Below are 25,916 nucleotides of genomic sequence, written 5' to 3' on the forward strand. Positions count from 1 at the left end.
CATGCATAACCAAACATATATTTTATTTATCAAGATGTGGGGAAAATGCTAACTAATTTTTTTCAGGAGTCAAAGTCAACGTCAAAGTCAAACTCAAAATCAAAATCAAAGTCAAATTCAGAGTTACTTTTCGACTGGCGGTTTACCGCACATCTCTTCGTCTTGGCGACAAGTTCCTTGAGACTCATGACCAGAGACTTTTTCAACTGAACCCTTGCTATCATAGTCCTTATGTAACGTCCTCCGAAGAATAGATGGCTTTGCCTCCTATGAATATGCATGGCCTTTCGTCAAGCGTACGTATCGCTCAGGCCTGCTTCTAGATAATATAAAAATATAGTTCGTACCTCACAGGAAACACATTACGTCTCCGCTACAAAGCCCAACTGGTTAATTCTGTTTAGGGAGACAGTAGCTCTTTATTGTGAGAACCATACGGAACACACAGATACATTGTGTGGGCAGACAAGAGTTTTAATATGCTAAAGCAAGTGGTACATATAGTAACCATTGAGCTTTAAGGGGTAAATATCGACATTAAGAGTAAAAATGCATGATAATTTCCTGAACACACGAATAAAACAACTACCGAAATATTATTATAAATATTCACAAGATAAGAGACAATAGTCAACTTCATTACGGTATAACAGAGTCGTTTGTTACTAACACTGAAACAAAGTATTTCATTTAAGCTTCAGTAATTTTAATTGTTCTGTATCCATTAGCCTTTGGGTTACTGTCATGTAGCTGGAATTCTGATGAAACGTAAAGCAATCAGAGGTAAACGATGTGAGGCAAGAAGTCACGTGTGTGAGGAAGAACTGAACCTTAAAGGCTCCCACACACAGACGCGATACGATTCGGGACGATATAGCACTCGGGACGAAAACGGCTGTTTACCGAGTGGACCGCGCACACCGCCGCGACACTCGGGAATCTTTGACACCCGATAACCAGTTGGCCATGACTCACACTCAATCAGTATCTTTACGTACGTGAAACGACATGGGTAGCCAAATGGAACAAAAACAGAGTTTGACAAAGAAAATGCTTTATTGTACGATACTCGTCATCCGATGTACAAGGACTCACATGCTAAGGACAGAAAGTGGAAGGAATTGGCTGTTACAGTGAACAGAGACAGCAAGTAGAAAAATTTGTATGTATTTATATAGGGTTAAATATACAGTAACTGTGGACATTCTTAATGTAGGCTATGCACCAGTTCCGTTCACTAACATGAATTCCAAGGGCAGTCATCTAGTTGAAGTACGCAACAACCCGCTCTCTAATGGCGTAGCTAACGTTTTCCGCGCTTGGGAGACGTAAAGGTTGGATAGGGAACATTTTTCCTTCCAATGGCTCCACTCGTAGCAGTTCTTCCCTGTACTTTTCATCACAGCTTTTTAAACGTAGAAAATTATGAAGCAAACACGCTGCTGACACAATGTGTTTTATATTTCCTTCTTTTCAGTTCTATGGGTCTAAAACGCCCCCAAACTCTTCACAAGCTTATATCGTGAACCCAAGTGATTCGTCTCTTTCGCCTAAAATAGGAACACACATAGCAATCACTTATACATACTTAATTAGAGACTCGTTATGAAATTGTAAATATTTGTACATATATGTGACATACTGAATATGTGGAGGAAAGAACTACGCAGATTTAGTGTTCAGTAAAATACTTGTCGGGATTCACCTTCGTCTTCAACAGGAGCGACAGCTAAAAGCAAAACTTCTTCCTCCAAAGACGGTTCCATGACTATTTACCGCTGCGATATCGCGCAATACCGAGGCGATATACCGACTGCGATAATATCGCGTTCCTCGGAGTCCCGCGCCAGTGTGAGGACCTCCATTTAGCGCAATGTAATTAGATATCGTCCCGTACCGTACCGAGCTGAGTATCGCGTCTGTGTGTGGGAGCCTTAATGCCAGTCATATTGGTAATTACAAAATCGTGAAAATGAGCTTATAAAATGTACAGGGCATTTAAATAACTCTTCTTAATATCCGTAACTTTGTTACCGAAAGAAAAAATATAGAAGCGTTTGTGTGTGACTGTGTTGGAAACTGTATGTAATTGTACATGTACTAAACTTAAATATTTTGTGTAAAATTGTGCATATTTGTGATACTGTAAATAAATATAAAAACTATTTATCATTCTGGTTCGTGGTTTTGTGTGACTGCTGTAATGATGAAACCTAATTTCATCTTCCGCAACAAACACTGACAAAAGCACAGAATATTTTCAACGGGTAAGTAACGTTCAGCTTTTCCACCAAAACTTTGCGTCATTGAGTTCTCTGACTATGTTTAAATATTCCATTTAAAAGAGACGTTTATTAGAATAAGTAAAAAGTAAAGTTAAAGTATCCCTGTAACAGGCCATTTTTTTAATTCGCTTAATGGGGGGTGGAGTCCAACTGGGTCCACTCGGCACGGCGGCCACTGATTGGCCTATTGTAGCTTGCCCCAGGTGATTATGATGGAGAATTTGGTGGAATGAAGATTGGAAGGGGAAACCGAAGTACTCGGAGAAAACCCGCCACAGCGCCACTTTGTCCACCACAAATCCCACTTGACCAGACCCGGGATCGAACCCTGTCCGCCGCGGTGGGAAGCCAGCGACTAACCGCTTGAGCTATGGCGCGGCCTTTGTAACAAACCTTGGAGGCCCACAGGGTTGTGAGATGTTGAGGTTCCGACATTTTCTAGACAATCGGCTCATAGATGGCAGCAAGGTTGTTAGCCTTACGCGCCGGCCGCCCTTTACCCCCAAGAATATTCCAAGAATATTCCTGGTACTCATTTCTGTTAGAGGCTGAGTCTACCCCAGGGCCATAGTGCGGCTGGAAGGATTAGGTCAATTGAAAAAATTCAAGGACGTTATCCAACCTTTTTTAAAAGGCACTCTTATGATATATGATGTCTTTTAGTGTGGTGGGAAGTTCACAAAATTTCGGAAGAACCTGCTATCTCCATTTTCAGAGTAGAACAGTTAAAGTTTGAGATAGTAGGTCACATCGCAGATGATAGTATCCTTTAAAATATTTGATAGGCCTTAGACCAGTCATGGATATGTAAGGAAATACACAATTCTTAAATCCTGATAGGAATCGATAGTCAACTGTCCATTTCTAAATGGTTTCATCATAGAATGTTGAGTATGGTCTTTGAACAAAGATTCGAAATCTTACATTGCATTCAGTGTAAATTTATATTTCAAGGTCGCTTCAGCATGAAGGTTATTTGTGTTTAAATAACTTGGCTGCAACCACAAGAAACAGGTCCACCTTGTTAAATATTTGAATAAGAATACAAAGAATGCTTAAAAGCCATATTGTCCATAAATTGGTTGAGTCATCTGGCTTCAGATATCAATAAATATTTGTATCTTAAACTTCGTGAGGTCTATAATTGAAACCAGCCCGGAAATTTTGTAACTGTCCGTTGTGACCTCATTATTTTATTAATGACCTTCTTGTAAGTATATAATCACCAGAAGTCCTTAGTCTCCTGAGCCTATAGAGTGTGTCCAGGTTCTGTTAGGACTGTGTCCATTAAAAATCTAAGACGTGAATTATTTCCAAAAGCTCCTCGATGAGTCTTGCAGAAACACATTTGTCTGATGCAAGGATTTCGGTCACTCTTTTCATGTTTTCTTCAGTGCGACTGCTCTCGGCTTTGATGCACGTGGAGCGTCTTCAGTGTCCTCCCTGCCGTCACGAAATACAGCATACCATCAAAAAATGTTTGAGCGACCCAAACAATCACTACTGTACGCACTTTTCATCATTTTGTACGCTACTCCGGCTGTTTTCCCTAGCTTCAAACAAAATTTGATGTTGGCTCTCTGTTCAACCGCCATTTTCCGACGAGCATCAGAACAGTACTGTTACATTCAAGGGCAGAAGAGATGATGCAGCGATGCTTGCGCTTTGTTATTATAGACAGCCACAGCTGAAACTTCAAGAATCTTAACGCAACAACTCGCCAACAGATGGCATTGCAGGGCAAAATTTAAAAAAATGAGTCCTAACGGATCCTGGACATAACGTGTATTTTAAATACACATACAAAATGTACTTTAAATGAAACCGTCTTGTGTGACCTTTACAATATATGTAATATCTTCCTATATCAATACGTTTAACTAGCCCTGTTTACCCTCCACGTAACCCTGGGAAGTGGATCTTACCAGGCGCTACCCACAGGGCCAGTGGGACGTGGAGCTCGCATAAGGCAGGGTCGTCACTCCCTGTAGTTGAACAGTCCCTTATGAGAGCTCCAATTTGCTACCTTTGCTGGTTTATATTCAAAACATTAATTAAAAACAGGTCTGCAGAAATTAATATTTCAGGTTCTGACAGCGGTTGTTATGAACAGTACTAACGCATTGGCTCTGACGTCGTGTAGTTTGGTAGACTTTTATTGAAGATTCGGAGAAAGGTACTATCTCTAATTCACTTTGTTTGCTCGGAATACTCTTCGATCCTGAAGATAAAAGCAGTACGTTCCTCGAAACCTTTGGCAGATTTATAACAGAATGAACACCGTCACATCCCAAAAAATAACAATATCCTTTAACGACGATAGGTAGAAACAAACTGACCAACCCTGACTCTCCTACTGTTCATTTTGGGGACACACTACGCTTTACTGTAACGACGTCAATTCTAAGATTCGCCCTAAAATGGTGTCGATGTTTTTAGCTTGCACAGTAGAACGACCGGGTCTCTTTAATTACCTGGCCCCCTCTTATTTCTTTAACAAGTTACGCTTTTCCCAAAACCTTGAAGCACTTTTGGAAATACTGAACATTTTCGGAATATTTTAGGCTACTTCTCAAATAACTTTCAATACCACTGCGCGTCAGCCAGACGGAACTGCGGCCGCCCACCATCTACCGGCAGTTTCTAGACTTATTACGATAACGCATGAAGAACAGTGTCATCTACCAACGGGCTGATGAACAACGCCGAGACACCTCTGGAAGTATGTAAGCTCTTAATTAGCAATTATAGATGGAGATACGGTGGTTGGTTAAGCAGTCTGTATAGTCACACTTTATATGTAATGAAACAACATTTCGCTAGGACCCGCTGTCTCTATTATCAGTGCGTAAGGATGCTTTTTACCGTGATATGAGAAGCAGTATTTTTCTCGGAACCTCTGGTACCTACCTTCCCCCCCCCCCTTGGCACTACAACCCCAGTGGGCCTAGGCCTACCTCCATGAACGTCTCCGTTCGCTTCGGTTTTTCTAGATCTTACACATTCGGTAGGACTCCTTGGGCGAGTGATCAGCTCGTCGCAAGGCCTCTACCTGTAGACAAACAGAAAAACACACACAAACATCCATGCCGTGAGTGGGATTCGAACCCACGATCCCGGCTTCCGAGCGAGCGAAGACAGTGCATGCCTTAGACCGCTCGGCTACCGTGACCGGCCTGGTACCTACCTACCTACCCAAATATACGTTGTTAAATCCCAGAGAAGCAAAAACAAAAATTGTGAATACCAATAATTGAGCCGGGATAGCGCAGTCGGTATAGCGACTGGCTACGGGCTGGACGTGAGGAGCCGGGATAGCGCAGTCAGTATAGCGACTGGCTACGGGCTGGACGTGAGGAGCCGGGATAGCGCAGTTGGTATAGCGACTGGCTACAGGCTGGACGTGAGGAGCCGGGATAGCGCAGTCAGTATAGCGACTGGCTACAGGCTGGACGTGAGGAGTCGGGATAGCGCAGTCGGTATAGCGACCGGCTACGAGCTTCACGAAGGAGGGGTCGGAATTCGAGTTCCGGTAGAGTCAAGAATTTTTCTCTTCTCCACGCCGTCCAGACCGGCTCTGGGGCCCACCCAGCATACTATCCAATGGTATCGGGGGCTCTTTCCCTAGGAGTAAAGCGACCGGGGTGTGAAGCTAACCTCGAACTAGTGCCGAGGTCAAGAATACGTGGGTCTGTACATTCACTCCACCATGCGTCTTCATTGCATAGTGCTTAATTAGTTAAGCCAGGAACAAATTTACTTTTTAATGCGAATAATTATGTAAGAAATCGTTACTTTCTATCATTGTGCTTAACTAACGACTGCATAAAAATTTTAGGGGACTGTGCAGGTTGGCGTAGCGGTAACGGGAGATTCTCCGTTCGAATCTCGGACGAGATTTGTCAGTCCTTAATGAGACTTTTCTTTATTTTCTTATCTGGGATAATGTACGAGTATCAATTAAGCCAAGACCGTTTCCTTTTGGAACCATTCAAATGGATCATTCATCCAGAGGACTAGGCGTTATATACTCTGATGCACTGAGAGCACCGTAAAATAACCCATAAAGACAACTGTACAGATAAGTGGAGATAGTTCTCCACCCATTCGTAACATCTATATTAGATGGAAGTCAGTAGTAAGCGTCACATAAGGCCGCTCCATAGCTCAAGCGGTTACTCGTTAGCTTCCCACCGCGGCGGCCCGGGTTCGATCCCAGGTCCGGTCAAGTGGGATTTGTGGTGGACAAAGTGGCGCTGGGGCAGGTTTTCTCCGAGTACTTCAATTTCCCCTACCAATCTTCATTCCACCAATTGCTCCACAATCACCCTCACCTATCATCTGGGGCTGGTACAATAGGCCAGAAGTGGCCGCAGTACAAGGGACTTAGTCCCACCCCACTAGCAATAAAAAATATCTTCAAATAACTGCCGCTTTATAATTGCATACAAATTTTTTGTTACAACAATTGCGGGTGATTACACTTGCACAGGACAGGATCCTCTGGCCGGCTGTTGTGCATGAAGTAATGAAATTGCGGGTTCCATAAATAGAATAAAATGTCTTCACCTTGATTTTCAAATAATATCCTGCATGGAGAGTTAAACGGAACATAGACTGAGGGTGTTTGAGAACAGGGTGTCAAGGAGAATATTTGGACCGACGAGAGATGAAGTGACAGGAGGTTGGAGAAAACTGCATAATGAGGAGCTTCATAACTTGTACTCTTCTCCAAGTGTAATTAGAATGATCAAGTCAAGTAGGATGTAGTGGGCAGGGCATGTAGCACGAATTGGGGAGAAGAGGAATGTATATAGGATATTGGTGGGAAAGCCAGAAGGAAAGAGACCACAGTGAAGACCAAGACGTAGGTGGGTGGACAATATTAAAATGGATCTTAGAGAGATAGGAAGGGATGGTATGGATTGGATCAATCTGGCTCAGGATAAGTACCATTGGATGTCTCTTGTGAACACATTAATGAACGTTCGGGTTCCATAAAAGGCTAGGAAACTTTTGAGTAGCTGCAGAATTTTCTGCTCCTCCAAAAGGGCTCAGCTCCATGACTAAGTATGGAAGAGTTAAACAGGTGTACAATTTTTCGTCGTGGTTTTACTCCAGGATAATGATCTAGTGAGTATCTCTATATTTTTGGAAGGGAGTACTGACTTTTAAGAGCAGAGTGGGAATGAAATTATACAATTGTAAATTGGCTATTACTAATAACGAAAATAAACAAAGAGACCAACGCTTCACAGAGACCTTGTGAATGTGTTGGGTTTTACATTTTTTTTTTTTTTTTTTTTTTGGTTTTCTTAGGAAACGGCAATATGCAAGTTTATGGGTTGGATAGCCATTAAAGTTTGTGGGCGTGATAGTGAATTTAGATAACAATCAGTTCCATTGTTTTGGGGCCCCCTTTTGATAATTGACATGATAAAGTCTCTATTAAACTTTGACAAATGAGCAGTTGTTCTATACTCGTACATAGAAAACGGCAACACATCCTCGTCGGTTTATTACACTCACTTCAAGAGAAAATTGGACACAGATTTGCCTGTGACACAACACTCGACTCCTTCACACAGAACAGAAAATGCCGCATATCTTCGAATTTATTTCCCACTGCATCCGATTGCTGACTTCAGTAAGAATGTGGCTGGGAGACGGGACAGCTCAGCCGGTACTGCAGCTGACTACCAGCTGGTCGGCCGATTTCGATTCCCGGCAGTTTTAAGGATTTTTCTTTTATCCCTAATCTCCAGATCGGTTCTGGATCTCACGCAGCCTCATAAAAATGAGTACCAAGGGCGATTTCTCCGGCAGTAAAAGCTGCCAGGGCGTGAAGCTGACCGCCCTTCTCGATCTAATGCAGAGGTCTAGAATATCGAAGCTATATATATATATACACTCCCACATACGTCTTTATGGCGTGGTGCTTAACTGATTAGGCACGGGAACAATTTTACGTTTTACCTTCGCCTTATGCTATCACGATGTTAAGCTCTTGAGCATGTCATCAGAAATACTCTCAGAAGGCGGGTTAGCGTAGCAGTAACGGTCTAGACTATTATCTGGGAGGTTCTCGGTTCGAAACTCGGCTGGGACACTGGCTATCATGACTGACATTCTTTGTTTTCCTCAGTCCCTACGGATTTTGGGGGTAGTGCCTCGAGTAATCCGCGGTAGCTACCATCCATGTACTTCCCAGTTAAGTCTACGTTATACTGCGGGAATGTTAAAAGAAGGGTGAGGGATATGTTAGGACAACGACTGGATTAATCTGGCTGAGCATGGGAGCAGCGTGGGGATCTGGTGAACACGGTAATTAAGCTTCTGACTTCACAGAAGAAGAAAGTTTTCTTGACCCGCTGAGACAATATCAGCTTCTCAAGAAGCACTCGTATGCAGCTCTGCTCGTCTACATTCACGCTTTCGAATTGATCTGGCTCAACATATGCTCTAATCGCATCCTTCACAGTTTGTAGCAGACCAGACTGTACCTTCTCACATATTCATCGCGATTATTTTCACGGTTATTTAAGTTTTCTAACATATCGATTGTTGACATGTCGATAATTTCCTTTTGGCTTCGTCTTATTATCCAATGATCGATTATTCGCATTAAATTTTGTAAAAATTAGGGTTAATATCCGGGAAGGATGGAGGGTGGGTGGACGAATTAATTTGAAGAGAAAGTCAGCTACAGCGGGGCGGGGGAGGTGTATACACAATAACGGCTTAGTGACTGCGGAGAGTAATATTCTGTATGCTAATAAGGGTAGACATGTGCGCTACTGGGGGTGAACGTTTCTCGGAAGTGGGTGAGCTTCAATCAATTCTCCGCAAATAAGTACATTTCGTTGAGCTACTTCGTATTTAAATCATGCGGTGTACTACACACTACACAGAACAGTAGACCGCATAGCGCAGTCGATATAGCGACTGGCTACTGGCTGAATGACCGAAGGATCGGAGTTCGACTTCCGGTAGGTCAAGAATTTTCTATTCTCCACGTCGTCCAGACCGGCTCTGGGGATCACCCAACCTCCTATTCAATGGGTACCGGGAGCTCCTTCCCCGGGGGTAAACGGCCGGGGAGTGAATGTGACCACTCACCTCCAACTAGTGTCAAAGTCAAGAAAATGTGGATCAATACATTTACTCCACCATACGCCTTCATGGCTCAGTTAGTTAAGTACAGGGACAACTTCACCTTGTACAGGGAACCATACTGGCTTTTTGTCTATTTTTGTAGGTTGTTTTACGACACTCTCAGTATTCAGATTATGCCCTTTGTAAAGACGAACTGTAAGATGATGGCTGAATAATAAATTGGAAAGGAATTGAAAGGAAGTGGTCATGGCCTGATCACAGTACTATCCCAATATTTTCCTTAAAGAACAAAGGAAAATCAGGATATCCGATGTCCTAGCCTAGATTCGAACGAAGAATGCGCTGAATACGGATCTAGACCGCTGCCGGTAAGTTAACGCGGTGCTACGGTTTCATATGAATATGTTTTGCCGTAAATGTAGGCGGTATGAATTATAATTATTAAGAAGTGTCTCCCTGTACAGCCACCAGGTTCTTGCGAAAGTCCAGGCAAATTTACGTACAGGTAACCATCAGAATTACTGCCCATAAATATACAGGGTGAGGTCAGTATTATGGAAGGTCATAGCACATGTTATTCTAAGCAAAAAGTGTATATGTACATGTGTCCTATTCTGAACAGTTTCCGAGATAGAGCTATTTCACTGCACAGTACACAGTACACCGTGCAGACAAGCAACACGCCATGTCCTCACACGAGTTGCACCGAGATAGAGCTATTTCACTATACAGTACACAGTACACCGTGCAGACAAGCAACACGCCATGTCCTCACACGAGTTGCACCGAGATATAGCTATTTCGCTGCACAGAACACCGTACAGTGTACAGACGAGCAGCACGCCATGTCCTCACACGAGTTGCACCGAGATAGAGCTATTTCACTGCACAGTACACTGCACACTGTACGGACGAGCAACACGCCATGTCCTCACACGAGTTGCACCGAGATAGAGCTATTTCACTGCACAGAACACCGTACACTGTACAGACGAGCAACACGCCATGTCCTCACACGAGTTGCACCGAGATAGAGCTATTTCGCTGCACAGAACACCGTACAGTGTACAGAGGAGCAACACGCCATGTCCTCACACGAGTTGCGAAGTACATTGATGTTGACGGTGGAATTTTCGAAAATGTATTATACTGGGTAAAGTGTATCAACTTTGTCACTGGAACAGTAAATACCGTCATTAGAAACAGTACGTAATATCTCTTTCTTATCAAAAAATTTGTAACTGTACATTTAAATATCCCTAACTCGGAAACTTTTCGGAATAGGACACATGTACATATACACTTTTTGCTTAGAATGACCAATACTATGACCTTCCAGAATATTTACCTTTCCTCCTGGAACGCTCTGTAGAACGTAACTGAAAAGGTGACCGGAATAGGCCTACGAATCAGCAGTGAGTTCCAAACAAAACTCACAGAGCCTACTTTCATATTTCGTAGAAATGTACTGCGAGAGATAATAATATAATTTTGGTTCACTTTTATTTTTGTATAGAACTTATTACTTCGAATATAAAGTCTGTCCATGTTAAATTTGTTGCATATAACATCAGAGTTACGTACCGTTGCTATGCTTGTAACTGTTAACTTACAAATAATACTTCATGCATAATTTATAGATAGATAGATGTGCATGACCAATCTCCATAGCAAATTTGATGCACCATTACATTTTGCCGTCAGACCGAAAGCTAATGAAAGTAATCACATTCCCACCACATTGTTGCATTATATTGTACAAAAACATTAGTTAATAAATGTAATTTTGAGAGAGCTCAATTGCTCAATGACTCAAGAAATTGCCAGAATTTTATGGAACACGAAAATTCATTAGCGTGTTAAAGAAACCTCCACTGGTCCCATTCTGAGCCAGATGAGTCAAGTCCAGTTAACCAACCAACCAAAGTAACTCAATGCAGGTTTTTTTACTATTAAAAAGCTAAATTCGGTGAAGAAATTCCTCGGACTTTATGAAATCCGTATGCTCATTGCCGTATTCATAAAGACCCCCTACTGGTCCCTATCTTCAGCTAAATTAACTCAATCCATAGGCTTCCATTCAATTTGTTTAGAATCAATTTTAATAATATCTTTCTACCTAGTTATGTTACTTTAAAATTGTTCACAATTCACAGATCTGATAGAGATGTATATAACTATCCTCCCAGATACTGTCAAATTCTTTCCTCAGACGCTCAGCTCCATAAAATAATCTTCTATCATGACAGGATTTAATAAAGTACAGAGAGAATTTTAATGTGTACTTGTGTAAAGGTGCATGCGGTTGCGTAGTTGTTTGAGGTACGATACTACAAGCCGGAAGGTCGCGGCTTCAAGTCGAGATGAGGTGGATTTTTTTCTATGTATCTAATCCTTCCAGCCGCACTATGGCCCTGGAGTCGACTCAGCCTCTAACAGAAATGAGTACCAAGAATCTTCCTGGGGGTAAAGGGCGGCCAGGCGTAAGGCTCTGAGCCGATTGTCTAAAAGATGTGGGAGCCTCAACCTTTCAAAACCCTATGGTATGCCTGTTACAGGGTTAACTTTACCTTATATTATTTGTGTAATACTTCTCACTATTTTATATGACTAAGAATGAATGCACTGCTAATTACTCGTGACGGTGTAAAACTATAACACGCCCCCCGACCGAGAACATCTATGGACAAAATAAATTGCTACGGGCTCGGTGTTCGTCTCTAGATTGCACCATTACGGTTCGGCCACACAGAGCGCTACGTACGCTATATGAACAGAAAAATATCTCCCTTTATTGCCAATGTGACTGGCCACACAGACTTCCGTACTCTACGTACGCTATGTTCCCTATGTTAGCTGCGTCGCAGAGTGTACACAGCGTACGTAGCGTACGTAACGAACACAGCGTAGCGCTCTGTGCATCACGACCTTTACACAGTTATTGTGTTCTGAACAATGTTACATTAAATTTATTTCAAAACGGTTGCTAATTACATGCTTCTTATACGAACACATCAGACCATAAATTTAGTTATATGGAAATACATTTGGAATTCTCATTAGCTGTACTGCCTTACGATTGTGTCTGTAGATTCCAAATTTATTTTCCAGATACTGAACCGTGCAACGGTTCTTCTCTGTGAAGTTCCTTGGAGTCCCCCCCCCCCNACTTGGTTTCCTTTTCATCACGACGCCGTGTGGCGTAAGTAAATGGATTTGTTTGAAGTTTGAGTTGGCTTGGATAGCCGGTCGCCCCTCAGGCGTGCGAGTACGAGTGTATATTTCCTTGTGCCCTTAAGGCTTGTGTACCCTTAAGGCTCGCCAGAGTACAGTGTTTTCCTAGTAAAGTTGATGGATGCCATGAGGCGTGCCTATACTTGCGTCTGTGCGCTTAGCCACAGAGTAATTCTGTATCAATTGTTGATTATGTTTTGACCAGTTACCGCCCATCAGGCAGAGTACACCTGTATACCTTTGTTATCAATATATACATTTATTTATATGTTGGAAACGCCAGTCGTATTTGTGTATACTTGGGTTGTGTGTGTTCCCTACTAGTTCAGACTAGCAGAACCGTCCAGCTTGGCCCATAGTGTCGACAGTGATTTTCCTCTCCCGAGATTCCCTACTCGACCTTGGGGAGGCATAGTGCATCACGTACAAGCAAGTCGTCTTATGAGCCTGTCCCTTGCCCACATTGAATTGGAGTTCACGGGTCTAACTGGGTAGGAGAACTGGGTTCTCGACCCACAGGGTCAAGGGACACGGCTCAATACATCTCATTATTTCGCGCAGTCGCCATGATGAAAGTGTTCTCCTTAGCTGACTCTTTGAGTCAGTTCAGAACCATATCAGTATCCAGATTATATATTTTTTTTATTGCTAGTGGGATGGGACTAAGTCCCTTGTACTGCGGCCACTTCTGGCCTATTGTACCAGCCCCAGATGATAGGTGAGGGTGATTGTGGAACAATTGGTGGAATGAAGATTGGCAGGGGAAACCGAAGTACTCGGAGAAAACGTGCCCCAGCGCCACTTTGTCCACCACAAATCCCACTTGACCAGACTTGGGATCGAACCCGGGCCGCCGCGGTGGGAAGCCAGGGACTAACCGCTTGAGCTATGGCGCGGCCCATCCAGAGTATATAACACAATAATAGGATGATAATTTAATGATGAATTCAAAATGATTTGGAAAGAGCGGCGGTAGACTAATCCAGATGCTATTCCGGATTTTACGTGTAGGAAGTAAGAAATATACTGTCACGTGTAGTGGTGTGACTATAGACGGGGTTCGAACTGGTGAATAGATTTATTAACCACTTACACACACGACTCGAAACTACAAGTAATTACAATGCTATTGCCGATCTACACACTTCACGAATAATCATAGCACCCACTGAACCTTTCCCATCCTGCTGTGTCTTCACCAGCCGTTTCCTGGTAACGGTTTCTAACAGTAGAGATTCTTCAGCTTCCTCGCTCAAGACATCTCTGAATGGCAATGACCTCTACATTTTGCGTCCACAACGCTACCATCAACTGTGTCATGTTTGCATAACTGCCTATTCAGAACCTTTCAGTTTCATACCGTGCATATTCTGCGAGATTCTGATTTCAAACTGTCCCTCTAGTGCTACAGTGTCCAGCCTAAAACTGGACCACACTCAAATGAGCAGGTCCACACAGTGACGATGTACTTGTATGATGTTGATAACTGCACAGTCGAATTTTTTAAGATTTTATGCCGACGTTATCATAAAGCTGGGACAGATGTACAGAGAGATAAAAACCAAATAAACTCCGTGGCTTTCATACGGAAGATAACTATACCGACCGAGCGAACGCCGCTTGTCGGCGAATTATATATAAAATTACAGCATAATAACAATCCCACTGCAACATTATATTACAAAAAATATTCCAAAATTTTGGCGGCTGTCATAAAAAAAGCCAAACGTATGGATTATGATAAACTGATTCTAAATTCATGCAATAAAATTAAAACGACATGGAATATTATAAATACTGAATCTGGAAGAATGAAAAAGAGAAATGAAACGNTACTCCGATCAAGATCCACTACTCCTCAGAAAGCCTGATAGCTCCGGAACCGAACCCGGGCCTCTGGATCTGCAGCTAGGAACTGTGACCACTAGACCACAAAGGCGGTCGTACTGAGAGATAAATTGACAAATTAAGAAATGTGTAAAAACAAGAACTACTGAAGAATATTTAAAGAGAACACGACGATGCTCGCTGAAATAGCATGGAGTAATAACAACATTTAGAGGAACACATAAAAGGGTTGTCCAACGAGCAACAGCAACCATTACTTAAGAACAACCGGCGAGTATGCACGGGAGACACCTGCTTGAGCAGCTAAATTATCTGTAATATTTCGACTGATTTACACAACTGCTAACAAATAATCTGCAAGAATATGAAATTAATATGATTGCATGACTGTACACAATATCATTACAATTAAGCAGAGTTTAGCGGCTTCCGTCTACGCCTAACTTCCTTAAGCGTGTGCCTTCCTTCAGGTTTCGTGATAATTTTTGCGCAGATTTCTCATCTTCCCATTCATGCTACATATTCCTTCCAATCCTTCAATTTGTTCTTCTTGAAAATAGATTTACTGGAAGAACTTAATTGAAGTCCATTTCTACCGTGACTATTGCCGATATTTATCTTCTATTATAACCGGCGGCAAAACAAAAAAAGCGGAAAGGTTATGATATAAGATAAATATTATATACGCAACACGATGCACTCTATCTACTCACCGTCATGTGTAGACGGTCGAATACATAATATAACATCAATATTTGAACAGTTGAAGTTATAAAACTCTTCACTATAGAATGTAGTATATACTTATAGTCTATTTTTCGGCCTATAATGCAACAAATTAATAACACTGATTCATATTTAATTCATACAATGATCGTTAAAGGTAAAAAATGTTATTAAAGTTACTAAAATATTAAAATATATATGCATTGTCACAATGTTACATGTTTCGGCCGTATAAGGCCATCTTCAGGCAACACTTTTATTAGGAGTCTATTGCACTGCGCACTAATCGAATATCATTTCCTTCTTCATATCTTTTTTTGAAATTAGGCTATTTCCGTATTACATTGGTATGTTGTTTTCTTTATTGTGCTCATCAAGTGTCCCTTTGCGTTCTCTGTACTCCTCTTACACTATAGGCGGAAAAAATAGACTGTGATACCTCAACGCAACAAGATGTTCAAATACAATATTATATAACATACAACACAAAATTATTGTTGTAATTGCATTTGCATTATATGCATTGTATGTAGTGTGTCCTTTATTGTTTGTGTAGATTTGCGTACTGTGTTTTGTTTGAGCGTGATATGTTATTTTGTGTGATGTGTGTTACTTGTGTGTAGTGTGTTATTGTAGTACCACTGTCACCGGGTAAAACCCATTTGCAGTTAAAATAATAATAATAATAATAATAATAATAATAAAATTTTCTCCACATTCTTGACACCCTTCTCTCATAGACTAAATACGGATTTCAAATCTTATTGGCTACAATACTCTCCAAACATTCCTAACCCATGGATTGTTGGTACTACAAGAAAATCTAAGGCTTATATCGTCACTTCCGTCAAACTGTGCCTGCTGCAGCTGCACCTTGTTGCGTAAGTAATGATTTATTTCCGGTAAGGATATAACTACCGATCATCTCTAACTAAACACTGTTTGAACACTACCTACACTTGAAAAAGGAAGGCGCATTATTTGAATTTCGTAATTTCAAACAATAGCATATAAATTATCGGTTGTTTTCACACCATTGCGTCCAATGTGCACGCTTGGATGAAGTTTATTAGACACTTTGCATTATGGCCATAACAACTTCCTGTAGTATAACATTAACTGGAAGAGTGGCGTATGTACAGCGTAGCGTAGACAATTGGAAGTGGTGAATAACATATGAGTCAGTGTTTCAACGCTGACTGCTTGATTCATCCTAAATGTAACATATTTTAAAGAAGGACTAACTACTTTCCTTTGATATGACATGAATCGAATAGAAAAAGACGCGTGCGTATTCGTTGTAGCAGTAATGATTTTTTGGCGAGTCGTTGCCTAGCAACGATACACAGACACATAGGCTTATAGGCGGGGTTTATAAAGTACGCCGTTGAGACTGGCTTAGATGGCATGATAAAGATAGTGAGTTTCATAAAGATTGGTTCAGATATTCAAAAGCTGAAGAGGGGTTACACAGACAGCGTGAAGATTGCATAAGCTACTGTTATTTTTCCCCCCAAATAAAGAAAGTGCGCTAAAGTAGATACAGGCCTAGCAGAAGCTTCTTACGAAATGTTCGAAACTTCTGTTATGCGTATTATGCGGGATTCGAATTCAGGAAACTTTACGTCATGTCATAAGTACAGGCAGGAGGAAGCGAAGACTAGCCACCCCCCGAAGGATTTGTGGAAAAAAAACTGAAAAAGAGGGATATGTAGCGACATTAAAGTACTTTCAAACAGTTCTTCTATCTTAAACGCAAAAAAGACCAGCAAAAACCGTCTGGTTTACTGAGTTTCTGTACTTTGTCCATCAAATAATATTCTAAAAAAGAACGGAACGTTTCAGAGACTGGATCTGTTTCCTTCCTCAGATGAAATGACGGGAAGCACCTACTCATTTGCAACCAATCGAAATAATTAATTTCACTTATGCCTTAAGAGGTTTAAATGTAAGTTTTAAACAAGATATGGACATCTGAATTGTGACTCTTAAATTATTTTCTTTATATAAGAACATACCTTGATGTTGATTTTTATTTAAAATTTTGCGATTATTTGAGATTTGTAAAATATGGTCGTTTCTTTTTTACAAAAAATAATACTTTTCCGCGTGCTGTAGACCTACATGTACTTCCTTTAACTTCATTATGGTTTCTTTATGGCGCATATTTAAAAAAAAAACTATGTCAAAAGTAAAGCTATCCCTGTAACAGGCCGTGGAGGCCCATAGGGCTGTAAGACGTCGAGGCTCCCACATTCTCTAGACAATCGGCTCACAGACGGCGGTGAGGTTGTCAGCCTTACGCGCAGACCGACCTTTACCCCCAGAAAGATTCCTGATACTCTTTTCTGTTAGAGGCTGAGTCGACCCCAGGGCCATAGTGCTGCTGGAAGATCAGGTTAATTGAAAAATCCAATGATCTCATCGGGAATCGAACCCGCCATCTCCCGGCCATTAACATAGCGTGTCTCAACCAATTACGCCACCTCAGGCACCCAATTCTATGTTACATATTCGAAATAAGGAACCGCTACTATCCAAAACTGGGGTGACATTTTCGCGTACCCTTCTTGTACAGCTTTTAGCCTCTTACTCAGTTTTGCATTTGAGATCATAATAAGTAGTAATTCTCATACTAGACATATTAAGCTACCTGAATGCAACAGTGTACTAATGGTTCACGATGCTATCAACAAAAACTTGGCGTCTACCTTAAATATTCGAAACATGGTATCTTTATATTATCTGTGTGATTCGTAGGATTCTACGAATAAATCCATGAACAACATTCCCGGTTTCTCTTAGTAACTGAGTTACAATTTGTTTGCTCAAGCGGTTAGCCGCTGGCTTCCCACTGCGGTGGGTTCGAGCACCGGTCTGGTCAAGTGGGATTTGTGGTGGACAAAGTGGCGCTGGGGCGGGTTTTCTTCGAGTACTTCGGTTTTCCCTGCCAATCTTCATTCAACAAAATTCTCCATCATCATAATCACGAGGGGCAGTTACAATAGGCCAATCAGTGGCCGCCATGGACCCAGCTGGACTCCACCCCCCACTAAGCGAATTTTAATTTTAATTTACAGTACGTTTAATATGAGGTAAAACTTTAGTTTTTATCCATTATTAAGGGAAATTTCCATCCCTTTTCAAATAAATGCTGAGATTAATTAAATTCATCAAAATTAAATCACTCGCTACTAAGACCATAAAATTTTCTTTCTAAATTACGCAACTGGCAACTAATCAGAACACTCAAATTCCGCTGTCCTTGCCTACAACGATTCAAAGACCTTACTATATAATGTAAATTAAAACCTTCCCTTGAAGATCCAGGTTAGTCAGCACTCCCTCAGACCCTGAACTACTTACATGCAAAAATCCGACATACGAAGATTCAGTTCGGTATGCCCCAGAATTTTAGTTTTATGTTTCGCTGTGAAGGATTAGCGTGTTCTCTTCGAAGGAAAAAGGCTTATAACGCTTATTACTTTGGTCCATCTGTCTGTCTCCTTATTAAGCTTCTTGATTCGAAATAATTAGTTCGATGTTGAAATCATGCAGTCTAAGTGACTCTTATGTGTAAGATCTAGAAAAACCGAAGTGAACGGAGAAGTTCATGGAGGTAGGCATAGGCCCACTGGGGCTGTAGTGCCAAGGAAAAAATAACTGACTCTTCGCCATTATTATTATTATTATTATTATTATTATTATTATTATTATTGGAGGGGGTGGGTTCCCCATTGCACCGCGACTAATAGTCTATTGTACGTTCCNCCACGGCTTAAAGTCCCTCCCGGAGGACTTGTTCCCTGAATTTTTCCGCCCTTAAAAATTCCACGACCTCCGCCGGGTTTGAACCCGCGTACCTTGAGTCATGAGGTGGGAACGTTACCCCTAGACTACAGAGGCCGCTGACTCTTCGCCATACTTAAGCCTCTATTGTTTCCAGCCCTTATTAAGGCCTCAATTACAAACATAAATAGTGGTCGATTTCCATGAAACTTCGTGTGATAAACGCGCCTACATGTGCCTTACAGCTCTCTAATCGTGATATCTTTCATGTTCTGTATATAAAATGATCAAATGAACACGTAATGTGGAGTCGAATCTGCCCGTTGGTTTCGTCACCGCAGCTACTTCAATATATTGTTGCATATGGGATTCTCGCAGGGGTAACTGAGGAGTACGGTTTTCCGGGTTTTAGCGCTGCGTAATTCTGGAAAAGCCGACGTTTAGGACGTCGCCTCCACGTTCAGGCTGGCAGAATATGCCAGACAATAAAGCAAGAAGAAGCAAGAGGAAAGTAGAGCTCTTGAACAACGAAATGAAAAAAAAAAATACTAACACCAAATATTAAAATGTTCTTTTTAGTTCTTCTGTCCTGAATATTACAGGGCGCTCAGTAAAAAGAGTAAAGAGTAAGATCTCTGTGACGTAACGCCGTGTAGTTCGATAGAAGTGCACCAAGGTTTCGGAGAAAAGTATCGCCTGTGTCTTCAGGGTTGAGGAGAAAATCAAGCAAGAATACTGCAGTAAACAGGCGGCAAGCTTTTGTAAGCAATTTTTATGGATCTTCGCCGATGCACTGTAAAACTGGCTGTACCCTTCGGAAAGTTTCCTGACGGCGCTAATAAGTCAATAGCAACTTCTCGGCAGACAGTCCAAGATTTAAAAAGCGTAAAGTGATCACAGGAACACAGACTGAAGGTGTTTGAGAACAGGGTGCTGAGGAGAATATTGGACCGAAGAGAGATGAAGTGACAGGAGGTTGGAGAAAACTGCATAATGAGGAGCTTCATAACTTGTACTCTTCTCCAAGTATAATTAGAATTATCAAGTCAAGGAGGATGAGGTGGGCATGGCATGTAGCACGAATGGAGGAGAAAAGGAATGCATGTAGGATTTTGATGGGAAAGCCCCAAGTAAAGGGAACACTAGAAAGACAGACGTAGTTGCGAAGATAATATTAAATTGGACCTCAGGGAAATAGGATGGAGTTCTATGGATGAGATTCATCTGTTTCAAGATAGGGACCAATGGATGGCTCTTGTGAACAAGGAAATAAACCTTCGGGTTTCATAAAATGTTAGAAAATTCCTGAACCGCTGATCAACTGGCAGCTCCTCAAGATGGACTCAGCTCCAAGGAGTTTTTTTTTGTTAATGCTAGTGGGGTGGGACTAAGTCCCTTGTACTGCGGCCACTTCTGGCCTATTGTACCAGCCCCAGATGATAGGTGAGGGTGATTGTGGAGCAATTGGCGGAATGAAGATTGGCAGGGTAAACTGAAGTACTCGGAGGAAACCTGCCCCAGCGCCTATTTGTCCACCACAAATCCCACTTGACCAGACCCGGGATCGAACCCGGGCCGCCGCGGTGGGAAGCCAGCGACTAACCGCTTGAGCTATGGCGCGGCCTTAGTTAGTTAGTTAGTTAGTTAGTTAGTTAGTTTCTTATTTAGTTAGTCAGCCACTGAGTCAATCAATCAGTCAGTCAGTCATTCATTGAGTCAATCAACAAGCCAGCCAACCAGCCAATCAGTCAGTCAGTTAAGTTTATCACAGTTCACTCTTCATGTTCTGAATCCAGGTGACAGTGTTTCAGGTGAAGTCAAACTCTATGGACGTTCTTGACAGTTTGTAGGTTAGGACACTCTTGCCCCAGTATTACATGTGAGCATTAGTGAAGACTCTATTAGGCCACAAACCACTCCTACCTCTAAATGATACATTAAGTTTCTGGCCAATGAAAATTACTTTTAGGGGTGGAGGTAAGATGGTATTGGAGAGGGGAGAAGCCAATAGGAAACCGACCTCGTTTGTGATGCTAACTCTGTGATAAATATTCAATGCTTGTCAAATGTTTTACACACGTCTGGACTACTGCGTTTATTGGCAGGCTTTTGTTTTTACTTCGCCCTTTCGTAAAGAGAAGCAGGGTGCGGCGCTGCGGAAGTGTTGTGCTCGTTGTGTTGTGCTTGTGTATCTGTTGTAACGTCTGAAATCCAAGGATTAATGTAAATAATTCCACGCTGTTTTACTTCATCATAAATTGAGTTTGGGCACAGCTCAAGAAGTCATCAATAACATTCCATTTTCATTGACTCTGATTTTATTACATTACCTAGGGAAATTACAAATTCTCCTCGTGGTTTAACGACAATTTATTATAATACAAACTTGGATCTATTTAGATATATTCATCAAATTAAAAACAGAAACAAACCAAACTTACAAAAGGTTTCACCTTATGATGATATTTTTAGGCCTATTAAGAAGATACGCATAAAAGTGGGCCTGTTTCATGGTGGTTAATATTACTGAGTACATAATCCATTGAATGGCTTGTGTATATCTGTCAACAACGAATAGGGGAATGCTAAAATCCTGGAGATTTTTTGACAAACAATAAGTACAGTGAAGATGACGTCATATAAATGATAACACTTGAACTGCGGTACTGTCATGACAACGGAGAGCGAGATGTGTGAGTTAAGCAGGCGAGCAAGAGCGTTCTCAGTTGAAGCTCTCATTGGAGTTAAACGTCAAAGAATTGAAGAAACAGGTAAGAACAAATAATTTAAATTTTAACCTACAAGGAAGATATTAGTAAGAAGAGATTCATCTTCTGGGATCTGAAACCGTCCTGCCTCCACAGCTGTTGTTTGATTCTTGTTTATGAGCTTACTTTTTAGTCCTGATGATGGAGGTAGTATGTTCCTTCGAAACGCCGGTGAACGTCTACCCAACGACAGAGAGTTACAACCCCGAAAATGTCAGTTTTCATGGTCAGTGTCGCGAGAAACTCACATACAACAAAATATCACTAAATTCAATCTTGTCAGACCTGGGTTTGAGTACTGATATGTACACGTATTCTGGAAATATGTGTATTTTAAGTTGTTTCGCTTTTGTATATTCTGTGGTGAGCGAAATTCAACATCAGATAACTTATGCAGCTGAATAAATGTCGTTAAATAAGATGTAAAATAAAACTGGGGCATTGCTGCCGAAGCTACCGGGCAAAATATGTTCTGTCCTGTGAGACGGTCTCACGAGATATACAAGCACGCTGTAGTTTCGTGTTAAATTCAGTGGTATGCGTATGAGATGGGCAGTGAAGCCTTGAAATTTATTAACAGAAGAAAATAACCGGCGTTCCAGAAATTACCAAGTAGTTTATCACTGGTAGTATAGTCACTATTTTGGGGCAAGCTGTAACGTAATTGATTGAGGCACTATGCTACAAGCCGAAACATCGCGGGATTGAATCCCGATAAGGTAGATTCTTTTCAATTGACTTAATCCTTCGAGCCGTACTACGGTCCTGGGGTCTACTCTGCCTCTAACAGAAATGAGTACCAGGAATCTTCCTGGGCGGAAAAAAAAGACTACCGGCGTGTAATGCTGACAACCTCACCGCCATCTGTGAGCCGATTGTCTAGGTAATGTGGGAGCCTCGACGTCTCACAACCCTATGGGCCTTCACGGCCTGTTACAGGGATAGTTTCACCTTTCTTTAGTAGTCACTATTACATTCAATGCATATTGTAAAAGCTTCTTGAGGAACAATGAAGCCATCAACTGATCAGAGGGCGTTGTTCAGCTTTTGTTCTGATCATCTGTACATTGTTTATCTAACAAGATTAAAATATAATAAGCCAGTTATAGACAATAACATCAACAAGTTGTTTGAACAACGCAAATAGCGTACTATTACAAAGGACGAGCTCCAGAAAACACTCCACGATATACTTTGCAGAAATGGGTATACATGATGTGCAGTCTGTTGTCTGATATATTGTTAATCTTTAGGAGCCGGGCTAGCTCAGTCAGTATAGCTACGGGCTACATGCTGGACGGTCGGGGTTCGATTCCTGGCAGAGACAAGATTTTTCTCTACTCAACAGCGTCCAGACCGGCTCTGGGGCCACTTAGCCTCCTCTCCAGTGGGTACCGGAAGGCTCTGTCTCCGAGGGTAAAGCGGCTTGGGCGTGAAGCTGACCTAAAATTTCACTTAGACCTCCAGAAGATCCTTAAAAACAAATGATTTTCTTTTTCATATGGGACTTAATAGTGCCTAATGTTATTCTGCCTTGGGTTTATAATGTAGTCCAGGTTTAACCTGCAAGGCAATAAACAGTAAGTAGGTATAATCTATGTCAGCACTCTTTCACTGTATGCTTTGGCATTTATCTTAGCTATTTACACCTCTCTGATATCGACATGTGTTATCGAAGTGCTCCTCTGTGAGTTAGACCCAGAGCATTAGCGTATGTGTATGTCGCTCATGGGACCAGTATTCACATGCTACACACTGCTGTGTGTCTGCAGGGGCTATTTGTTGTCCTGTTGCCTACTGGCGTGGGTCATCTGTAGGTAATGCTTTGATATAAATATAGTATTTTGTTCATGAAATTGGCCTATATAGCAGCCCAGGTAGCGTAGTCGGTATAGTGACTGGCTACGGACTGGACAGCAGAGAGGTCGGAGTTCGAGTCCCGATAGGATCAAGAATTTTCTCTTCTCGAAGTCGTCCAAACCGGCTCTGGGATCCACCCAACCTCCTAACAAATGGGTACCGGGGAAGTTTTCCCCGGTGGTAAAGCGACCGGAGCGTGAAGCTGACCACTCATCTCCGACTAGTTCCGAGGTGAACGATACATGGATCTATACATCCACTCCTCCATACATCTTCATGGAGTTGTGCTTAATTAGTTAAGCACAGGGACAACTTTACCTTTAATTGGCCTATATCGCAAATATTTTTTGAAGTAGATAAATCTATTCACTGAGTATGTCAGAAGATTTATAAATCATAAAACACTTCTTCAGATATGGTAGTAACTTTTACCATATATTGGCAGCGTTTAGTCGCTGGCTTCCCACTGTGACGGCCCGGGTTCGAGCCCGGGTCTGGTTATGTGGGATTTGTGGTGAACAAAGTGGCGCTGGGGCAGGTTTACTTCGAGTACTTCGGTTTCCCCTGCCAATCTTCATTCCACCAAATTCTCCATCATCATAATCACCCAGGGCAGATACAATAGGCCATTCAGTGAGCCCAGTTGGGCTCCACCTCCCCACTATGCGAATTCAAAAAAATTGTTACCATATATTGAAACTTGAAATACAGTGAACTTCCACTTTGATACACAAACCGACTTACGAAACAATAAAAAAAATGCCTGCTTATCAGCAGTTGGCACTTCCCGCGGATTATCGTTTGTTCGCCGTGATTGCGGCACCTTTCCTCTCTCTTTTCAAACATCTGTCTCATCATTAACGTGAGCTATTATTATGTTGCGTGAAATCCAACAAATGCGCCACAAGTAAATTTCCTCTTATTTTTAAATTCATCACAAAACATGAAGGCACGTGGTAGCGTAAATGGTTGAGGCATTATGCTATAAGTCGGAAGGTCGCGGGTTCGATTCCCAATGAGATAATTAGATTTTTCAATCGACCTAATCTTTCCAGCCGCACTATGGCCCTGAGGTCGACTCGGCCTCTAACAAAAATGAGTATCAGAAATCTTCTTGGGGAGTAAAGGGCGGCCGGAGCGTAAGGCTGACAACCTTACCGCCATCTGTGAGCCGACTGTCTAGAAAATGTAGGAGCCTCGACGTCTCACAACCCTATGGGCCTCCATGGCCTGTTACAGAGATATCTTTACTTTTTTTTTTTACCTTTTTACCAAAAGCGTGATTTACTAAGAGGTTTCTTAACCTGCATCAGGTTACTGCCATCGTTAAGTATTCTACGAATACTTTCGCTAACATTGCCCTTAAAGACAAAGAGAGACAGGCATGTAATATGGCCTAATTTTGTTTTTTGTTCTTGTTACATTAAATAATTCCTTGTTCTGAATCATGTTACAGCCGAATCATTCTACAAACGCGCTTCCCAAGACATTTATGTCCTTGTTATCGTTACAGATATCCGGCAGAAGATAAATGACGTAGAAATTAAAAACCCTTACAATAAGGCTCACCAAACAGCAACAACATCCAAAAATAATGCACCTGAGGTTGACAGCGCGGGAGCAAAGAAGCTGAACACTGTAACTGAAGGAGACACATTGGAGTTACAGCGGCGTCACAGGCTGAAGAAGAACCTGAAGGTGGAACTGTGTTCCAGGGAACTCTGGCGAAAGTTCCATGCTCTAGGTACAGAGATGATTATTACGAAAGCTGGGAGGTAAGTGAGATAATGGATAACCAACCGAGAGTAGGTTCATATGCTTTTCATGTAGGAGTTAGCCCAGTAGACTACGTAGCAGCTTTAATTAATTAAGGTACTGTGATATGACGCCTGAAAGCCGGAACAGCAGAACTAGAGTAGACTTCATTGCTAGGCAACGACTTCGTAATCAGCTTCCCGGGGAAATGAACATTCACGCAACAATAGAAGAAGTACCGTTTCCATACAACGACGAGGTAATAACGCCTCTATAACAACAGAGGAAATGTTAGGAAACAGGATTCTCTGTTGAGACCATACAACGAGGATCTCAGGCAGCTGTAATAGAACCGATGGAGTCTTTAGCCGCCAGCCTGCTGAGATGTTGTGTCATACAGTTGTTCGTGAAGTATATTGACAAGTTGTACGTATAAGTGTGCAATAAATCCGGTCATCAATGCAAACCCCCTTCTGTAAGTCACGCACACCCCCATGTACGCAACATATGACTCCCAAAGGACGTGAGAAAGGTG

At 41.8% G+C, this 25,916-nt stretch overlaps 2 protein-coding genes across 2 annotated transcripts in view; one reads left to right on the forward strand and one right to left on the reverse strand.

The window, feature by feature from the left end:
• The window catches only part of LOC111866213 (neuropeptide Y receptor type 1), a 439,022-nt gene that overhangs the window by 401,226 nt on the left and 11,880 nt on the right, over positions 1 to 25,916 (reverse strand). The window lies entirely within an intron of this gene.
• Positions 21,688 to 25,916, forward strand: part of LOC117282449 (T-box transcription factor TBX15-like) — a 35,267-nt gene continuing 31,038 nt past the window's right edge. The window contains exons 1-2 of the mRNA XM_033752157.1: positions 21,688 to 21,769; positions 25,140 to 25,401. Of these exons, the coding sequence (XP_033608048.1) occupies positions 21,688 to 21,769; positions 25,140 to 25,401 (344 nt within the window). The remainder of the gene's footprint in view (positions 21,770 to 25,139; positions 25,402 to 25,916) is intronic.

This window comes from Cryptotermes secundus, unplaced genomic scaffold, assembly GCF_002891405.2.
Source record: "Cryptotermes secundus unplaced genomic scaffold, Csec_1.0 scaffold682, whole genome shotgun sequence".
NCBI classification, from domain to species: Eukaryota; Metazoa; Arthropoda; class Insecta; order Blattodea; family Kalotermitidae; genus Cryptotermes; species Cryptotermes secundus.